Source organism: Gossypium hirsutum, chromosome D06, assembly GCF_007990345.1.
Source record: "Gossypium hirsutum isolate 1008001.06 chromosome D06, Gossypium_hirsutum_v2.1, whole genome shotgun sequence".
Classification (NCBI taxonomy): domain Eukaryota; kingdom Viridiplantae; phylum Streptophyta; class Magnoliopsida; order Malvales; family Malvaceae; genus Gossypium; species Gossypium hirsutum.
The window spans coordinates 24,275,573-24,284,989 of NC_053442.1; the positions used below are offsets into that span (position 1 = coordinate 24,275,573).

At 31.3% G+C, this 9,417-nt stretch overlaps 1 protein-coding gene across 1 annotated transcript; it reads left to right on the forward strand.

Moving 5' to 3' along the window:
• The first annotated feature begins 36 nt into the window (after positions 1–36).
• On the forward strand, positions 37–1,245 carry LOC107900363 (ethylene-responsive transcription factor ERF003). The gene is made up of 2 exons (XM_016825986.2): positions 37–338; positions 417–1,245. Exons 1-2 carry the CDS (start codon positions 256–258, stop codon positions 859–861), a joined length of 528 nt encoding a protein of 175 aa, XP_016681475.1. The 5' UTR covers positions 37–255; the 3' UTR covers positions 862–1,245.
• Positions 1,246–9,417: the final 8,172 nt, after the last annotated feature.

The following is a 9,417-nucleotide window of genomic DNA, read 5'->3' on the forward strand; positions in this document are numbered from 1 at the left end:
CTTTCGCCTATTAATTCAACAAAATAATCAGTTTTTCAAAGGCAACTGTAATTAAATAAAGACAAGAAATGGAAAGCCCTTGAAACCCTTTTTGGGACCCAACAATTTTATTCAAGTTGGATGACACTAAATTGCCACATATGTCTACCAACTACAAAACCCCCCTTCCCTTCACTGGCATCATTCTCGTAATCTCATTCAGGCATTTCCACAAACACTTTTTTTCTTCAAAAGAAAGATTGCTTTATTACAAACATGGCCAGACCACAACAAAGATATCGAGGTGTCCGACAAAGGCATTGGGGTTCTTGGGTGTCTGAGATTCGCCATCCTCTCTTGTGAGTTTAAATCTGGTTTATGAAAACCATGCAACATTTTTTGTCCTTATAGTTCCTTATGCGTTTCTTTTGGTGCAGGAAAACTAGAATTTGGCTTGGGACGTTCGAGACGGCTGGAGATGCAGCTCGGGCCTACGACGAAGCCGCGAGGCTTATGTGTGGACCGAGGGCTAGAACCAACTTCGCTTACAACCCCAATGCACCTCAATCATCATCGTCGTCGTCGTCATCAAAACTTCTCTCGGCAACTTTGAGAGCTAAACTACACAAATGCTACATGGCTTCGCTTCAAATAATGAAACAGCAAAAGGTGGACGAGCCACGGAATAAGGCACCGGCTCCACGCGTTATTGGCAACCACGGCATTGCTGGGATGGGGGTTGGACCATTACCGGTTCAAGAGATGGAAGCCACTAGGGTTGTGAAAAAACCGCAAGTGCTTGAACCACTTGAAGAGGATCACGTTGAGCAAATGATTGAGGAACTGCTTCACTATGGTTCCATTGAATTATGCAATGTCTAGTCTATAGGATGTCAACAAGCACAACCCTTTCTTATTTATCTTCTTTCTCTCCTTTTTCTCTTTTTCATCATTCATTGACCATGTTGAGCTGAGGCTTGATAACCCTACCCAAACCTGAAACAACTCAAATTCGACATGATTTGAATATATAATTGAAAATGATTCAAGCCTTAAACCCAAGATAATCTGAACTCAAGATTGACCCCAAACTTGAAAGGACCCGAATTACGAATGACCTGAAATCTGGTTAGGTCTATGCTAGTGATCTGTTATGATATATGTTACTATATGATACCATCATCAGGCTAAATCTATTTTCTTTTGGATTGTGGGTTTTGAGGGTGAGTTGTAGGAATTTCCATTTTAAAATCTTTGCATTGCCAATCCGATATTTCACATTTCAAGAATTAGCAAATTTCATGCTTGTCCTTTTCAAAGCTAGGATGCACCCATCGTCCCTTTATTTTATTTATATATGTTGGTCCTGCCGAAAAACAAAGTATATATGTATCTATTTGCCTTTTCCTATAACAACAAACAACATATGGAACGAAATATTAGTCGCTATCACTCAGATTTGCTCGATTAGCAGATCAGTTTTAAGCAATTTTACTTTTAAGGAAATTCCTTTTATACAATACTTCTATCCATAAATCGGAAAAAATTGCACGCTTTGGTATATTTGAATTCATGTCATATATGGGTACAAAGGAAACTAAATGATTTAACCAATGAATTCTTAAATTTTCTTATATATTATGACTTTATCATCACCAGATAAAGTTCCGAAGCCTGTCACAGTGAAACCCAAGCTTACCACGTCAAACTATTCTTTTATATTCAATCCCCACACTTTCTACATTAAGGAAGCCTAGCAAGCAATTTGTTAGAAATTTTTGAAGTTGAGTTAATTCCACTAGATGTCTTTAAATTATGATTTATATTTTAATTGGGTCTCAAAGTATTAATATCGTATCAATCAAGTCACTTTGTCAGCTTAGTCATTAGTTTGAACATTAAATACCAGCTTAAATTTGATATGTTTTTAATGTGCTCCAGCAAATTTGAACTAGTATTTAACACCGAAATTGAAAATTAATTTAACAAAAGTACCGAATTGGTATGATATTAATCCTTAGAGAATTCAACCAAAATAGTTTAAAATTTAAAGACTAATTTAGAATGTAAATTATAGTTGAAGGATGAACAATAAAATTAACCTTTTTAAGTTTATCAAAAAGTAGAAGCATCTACTTCCTAAATTTATTAAGTACCGCAGGTAAAACATATTCCAATATGTAATTAAGCTTGATTTTATATATACAAGTATGTGAAGCATTAAAAAGGTTGAAGTATTATTTAGTATTTGAGTTTGGTTTTAATGTTTAATTTGGTAATTTTTTTGTCTTATTTTGATATTTGACTTTGGTTTCAATGCTCACTTTGGTACTTGAATATTTCTCAATTTGATACTTGTGATTTTGGGCCTAGTTACTAATATATTTTGGTAAGTGAACTTTTTTTTATCTCTCTAAGTACTAATATATTTTTTACTAGAGCACATATATCAAATATTTATTAGGTCACATGATACATTAGATCTAGATAACAAATTTAACATTAAAGCTAAATTCAAGTACCAAAAATTAATAATTTTCTTATTTTTAATTTTTGGTGTCTAGTCTTTATCAATAGAATTTCATGATGGTTCACCTGTTTGGAAATTGATTTTGTTCCCCACAAACATGAAGAAAAAAAAGGAAGGAAAAATAAAGTTGTTTTACTCTCATTATATTGTTTTACTTTTGATTCAGCAAAAGGTAAAATATAAAATTATTGCATGTTAGTGAGTTTAGCATCAATAATAGTTTGAAACTTTTTTTAGTCACTTTTGGGCTACTTTCCTTATCTCAAGAAACATGCTGCAACTCCAGCAATGGCCTGCTAGAAATGATTTTATTGTATATAATTGCCTGATAAGTTTGCAAATTTCACACTTTTTGGTTCTTCACTTATCATTACTTACTAGTAAAGATTGTTCATTATTGCCTTTCAAGAAAGAAGAATGTTTTACCCATAATTTCTTTTATCCCTTCAATGAAGTGGAGCGCCTTGAATTGATTACCAAAAGAGTCGCGAAGCAAAAAAAAATTGGAGGGCTAAAGGTAAATTATAAATGTTTAGGGAGCAAAATATAATTTTATAGCTATACTAACTTAAGATCTTATAATTTTTAAAAGGGTTTTAAGGCAATTGTAGCATTTTTAAAAGGTCAAGATCACTCCTTACCCTTCTGATTTCGTCACTGTCAATTAATTTTACTATAGACATTTATTAAAGATTGTTTAATTGTCATCCATTATTGAAAAATGAGTTATTACAGAAGGAGACGAGGGCAAAGATTCGAGCTTCAATAGTAATTTCATTTTGTGGATAATATGTAAGTATCACTATTAGCTCAAGACAAGAAAATTTATTAACTCAAAATTCACAAATATAAACATTGGTTAAAAATTTAGTCTCTAATTTTTACTCTTTTCGTCATTTTAATTTTAATTTTTTTATCACTTTATTTCTCAACATTCAAAATTTAATTAAATAGTTTTATTTTGAATGAAAAAGTTATCTGAACATTTAAAATTTTAATGACCTTAAATGTGGCAGTCTCCATGATAATCTACATGTCCTTTATTGTTAGGGGCGAAGCTAGAACTATTTTTTAAAGGGGCCGAATAAAATTTAAATTTTTTATAGTCTATATCTTTATAATTTTTAAAGGATTAAATCGAATTTTTATAATTTTAGGGGGGCAAAGTGAAATTTTACCTTTACTAATTTAAAATTTTAAAAAATTTTAAAAGACCTAAATAACAATTTTTCTTTTTAGGGGGCAGGGCCCCTGCCAGCCACCCTAAATTTGTCTCTGCTTATTGCTGACGTGGATATTATTTCTAAAGATTTTTATAAACTTTTGTGAAAATTTTTGAATTTTTAAATATTTATTATTTTTTAAAAAATATTTATGAACTATGCATAGATTATCACTAAAGTTGTGAAATTAGTGTAATCAAAATTTTAACAGCTCGGTTAACTTATCCATCTTTGAAAAGAAAACAATTTGACTAAACTTCAAAGATTGAGGGTAAAAATGATCCAAAAAAAAATTAAGACAAATATAACAAAAAGGAATAAATGTTAAAAGACTAAATTTACCATTATGCCATTTAATTATTATGCATCATATAATCATTCAAATAAAAGAGCCATAAATTCTTGGATCAGTTTTGGTTCTTATGATTTCCTTATGACCTTTCAATTGTTGCTCCTTGATTTCTCAATCATCTCTTAAACTTTAATAAATGGAGAAATTTCACCAAGCATTTTCGAACTATCATTTAAATTTTGAATTGGTCCTTAAATTGTAAAATTGTTTAATTGTGTCTTTAAGTAGCTATGTTGTATTATCAAGTCCTTCCATTAGCTTAACTGTCAATTTAGGTGTTAAATACCACTTTGAATCTAACATGATCAAATTGTGAGCACATGTATACTTGTTGTATTGACAACTTGCATATAATGTATTAGAAAAATAGATAGCTCCAAATTGTTATGGGAGAAAAGGAGAAGAAAAAGGACAACAATTCACACGATGATAAAGTGCTGAAAGTTGCATAGTGGGAAGATGGGACAAGAATGAGGCATAAAGAGAAAAGGTTGAAGAAGATCCTCCTTAAGACCAATGAGGGGTATTTATAGGTGAAGTTGGCTAACCCTTGGGATTAGGGCTTCACACATGTGGTGTTATAATGGTTAGCTTCCTAGAGAAAATGATAACCTTCCTAGCTACACATCCATGGGACTAATATGGACTTAATGAGGCCCATGTGGGCCTTATGTATGTTTATGTTAGGGAAAGAGTCAACACTTGTTTTCGGCGAGACAAGTTGGAGGCAATCCACATGTCAAGCATGCATGTTCTAACAAGGACCACAATTGGTGAAGTGTTACTTGTGGGAAATGTTATAATTGGCGAGGTATCAATAATAGTATCAAGAAAAACTAAAAGGGTTCTTTTTTAAACACGGTAGATCCAAGCTACCGTGTAATATCTACGCATATGTTTTAAATATGTCACACATCAAATTCAAAACAACATTTAACACCTAAATTAAAGTCTAAGTCGACAAAAGGATTTGATTGTTACAAAACTATTACTTTAAGGACTCAATTAGAACTATATGAAGTTTAGAGATCAATTTAAAATTTGTGCAATAATTTGAGAATATTTAGTGCAATTAACCCTTAATAAATTGTTTGTTATTTTACTGTTTGAAATTTTTTTATGCATAAGTCACTTAACAAATTCCCCTGTGATGGGCTCGAACTCACCAAATATAATTTCCTATGCTCTAACTCAATTAAATAGTAGTGTAGAGTAGTAGGGTCAATCCCACAGGGATTGAGATTCGTAATTTTTCTATTTACGTCACCAGATTTCTGAGTCTAGGCAACTGTCGTGCCCCTCAGCTGTGTGCGTAGAGCTGTAAAATAAATAAATAAAAGGGGAAATTTTAGTTGATAAAGAAAATAAAATAAACAAATATAAAATAAAATAAAAACATAATTGTGATTGCAAAATAAAATTAAAGAAATTAAATTAAATCAGTGAATCAAATATATTAATGTTTAGCCTCAGCCTCGGTACACTTCAAGATCGAATCAATCCTTGAAAGTAGATTTTTCTTTCCAAACGATAAGCTGGTTAGAGCGTCCTTACCACCAACTTTTCTCTCTGTAGTTGGTTCCGGTACAACTTGCAAACCAACCCTTACCGATTATTTAACCACGTAACATGCGTCCGCAATTTAAGATCTCAGTAGCCTTGCAATCTAGAAAATCCCAACTTGAATTAGTGGCATCAACTACGTGGATCATTTAAATTCGAACACTATCTCCATTATAACAGCCCGTTTTTTAGTGGTGTCAGAAATAGTGGTTTCGAGGCCATAAATCCAACGACGAGTTTGTAAATATTATTATTTAATATTTTGATTTAATAATTTACAAGTCAAATATAATGTTATAATATTTTTTGATTTGATAATTTATGTTATTTGAATGAATAGTTCAAGTTCAAGTGGTATGTTCCAAAAGTCAAGTGATTTTAGAAAAAGGGGTATCGGGACCTCGTTTCTATAAATTGAGCCATAAATAATTCATTAAATATTTACAAAGTGTTATTAGGGTCATATTAAAATTTGGTGAAGAAATTTTGACGTTTAAATAGCTAATTAATCAATAAGGACTTATTTGTAAAAGATGTAAAATCTAGTCACTATTGAATTACAATGATTAGATGGTTTAATTATTAAATGATGGAAGTTTTATATTGCAACTATACCATATTATAATTAGTGGACGGTTATAGGTTTGAGATTAGTTAAAATGTAAGTTTAAATAAGGGGTAAATTAATAAATAAGTAAATAAACTTAAGTAAAAGATGATAAAATAATATTATCATCTTCTTCCTTTTATTATTATTTTTTTTTGCAAAAACCGAATAGCCATGGTTAAGGGAGAAGCAAGTTTCAGCCAAGTTTCAATTTATTGGATAGTATGTTATGAGTTTCGTTTTTAATGATTTTTATGTTTTTGTGATTGTTGTAATCTAGCTAACCCGGAGGTCAATTTGTAAAACTATTAAAAGTATAGGGACTTTCCATGAATGAGTTTGAGGTGTTTTTTTATTTTAATTGATAGATTATTAAATTTGGTAGTTAAATATAAGTTTTTTGTTAAGTGATTTTTTTATGATTTTAATGTTTAGGGATTAAATTGTTAAAATAGTAAAATTCAAGGTAAATTGTGTGAAATGAGGAAAAATGTGGGCTGATATGGAACCCTAGGAAAATTGGCTAACATGAGATTTTATTAACTGTGGTTAAATTGGAAGTTTCAGGTTTAGGGACTAAATTTCATAAAAGGTAAAATATTAGGGGTAATTTTGTAAAATTCCTATTGATAAGGGTCATAATTTAATTCATTATTTTAATTTATTTGAATGGTTTAATTGTGTGAAAAATTATTATGTAGATCACAAAATGAATCAAACAGATCTAAACAGAAGAAAAGCTAATGTGTCAGATTAGTCGTCAGATTCGTTTTTACAATTATAATTGTCAAGGTAAGTTCGTAGTGTAATGATATGTATATGTATGTTTCTTTATGATTATATCATTGGTTACTAATTGATTATATATATGTGAAATTTCATTAGTTACCTCTACACTATTAAATGTTGCAAATAAGTACATATGAAAATGAATATTTGGTGGTGGAAATTCTTGTGGTTGCACATTATTAAAATAAATGTAACAATTTTATAGTATGTGTACGGAAGAAATGAAGTGCCTCTAAATGATGGATATCTATAAATGTAACAAATTTAAGTATAATTCTCAGTTGAATGTAGTAAACGGTTAGGATACTAATGGCATGCCATTAGATTTAAACGCGTGCTTGTACAGGTTTGCACTTCGGTGCTTCTGATTGCATATTTGTGCCTCTGTTTGCACTTTGGTGCCTCTGTTAAGTGTCATTGATGCCTTTGGTGTGGTGTAGTAACCCAAGTATCTGAGTCAATTTGCTATAGTTCAACGGGCCATGAAATTTTACGTTTAAATGATAAATTACTCTTGAGTTGGATTAAAGTACAATGATATGTTTATGTATATATGTTTAAGAATAGAAGCATGGATTGTTTTGATTTAAGCCATTGTTTATATTGAATTGTATGAGATGAATGTTTGATTAGTATAGTTTGATAATGAATATTAATGCCTTGGTGTAATTATATGATTCATATGTCTATAAATATGTTATCTAGTTATGTTTGTGGTGTGTTTAGAGAATCAAATGGTTATATGAGGATTTTTCGAATATTCGAAGTTATTTCATTTGGTTCAATGGGTAAATAAAACTTTAAAGGGTATGTGATTACGTGAAATGAATTATGATTTTTAAGTAATGATATGGATATGATGAAATGTGTAATTGAAAGGAAAAGATGATTTAGTACATATGTATGAGTGGGGAATTTTGAAAGTGAAATGTTAGATATGTTTTATACTATGTTTTAATTGAAATTATATATGCAATGTTACACCAACTAACCTTATGAGGTGGTGTGTATAGGAAAGGAAAGTTGACTTATGACATAAGGAAATTATGTTTGGTTGTTTAACTTAAAATGTTCGGTAAGTTAAGTTTTCTTTATACGAACTTACTAAGCATTAATTACTTATATAATTGTTTTTCTCTGTTTTGTAGTTCATCGGCAGCTCGACCGGTTGGAATCTTGTCGGAGCACCATCACACTATCCTTTTATCATATTGGTAGTTTGGTTGTTTTGGCTAATGGTTATAAAGGGCATGTAATAAGAGTTTTTGTGTTATTTATCAATGTGATGTGGTGTAAATTTTATTGCCTTTATGCTTTGATGTTGGCTTATAAATGTAAATATGTAAGTATATGTTTTGGTCACTTGTGAATGCCTTGAGATTTAGATGGCTTTTGGTTCATTGAAGTGTGAATAAAGTGATTAAATGGTAGATGTGCTGATGTAAGTTTAAGGTATGAATTTATGGCATTAAATATGAATTGATTTGGATGTTAAATTGTGGTACCAATGAGGGTATATTGGATAGACATTTAGATTAAATAATATGTATGTGTTTTGGCATGTAATAAGGCTTGAATGTTGATTTGATAACTTGGTTGTCTTGAATTTGTGCCAAGCTTATTTGTGTCTTAATGTCCTTAGTTGTTGGATTGAAAATGAAAGTGTAAAATTATTGTATGTGACACTTATTTATGCTCATATGAAAGTCAGTAAAATATGGATGAATGCTTTGAAATGGTTATTTGATATATATGAATTGTGCTTAATGAATGAATTTGAAGTATTGAACTGAGTTAAGTTGATATGTTGATTTGTGGTGTCAATTGATGGCATATTGGTTAGGCACCTAAGTTGGTTGGTTTTGGTATGTTTTGGGTATGTTTTAAAGTGTTTTGAGTCATGTGAAAATGATTGGAATGGTATGTTTTGTTATGAAAGAAAAGGTTAATTATTTGGCTTGTTTTAGGGTCATTTAGGGAAGCATACGGCCTAGGATACGAGTTGTCACACGACCGTGTGCCACACACGATCACACTGCACGATCATGTGTCATTATTGTTTTAGGTACAGGTTTCACATGGTCTAAGACAGAGCCTACAACACGGCCATGTGTCTCAAGTCAGTATGTAACACGGTTTGGCATACGCCCTGTAACACGACCGTGTGGCCCTATTTCGAATATCCACACGGGTGGACACATGGGCTGAGACATGGCTGTGTGTCCAGACTTCGAATGTCCACACAGTCTTAGCTATGTCACACGATCGCGTGACCATTGTTTCCAAAAATTTTAAGTTTTTTCGAAACTTTTTGTTTTGTTTCAAATTGATCCTGGAATGTTCACAAACTATTTTTAGGGCCTCGTAGGATCGG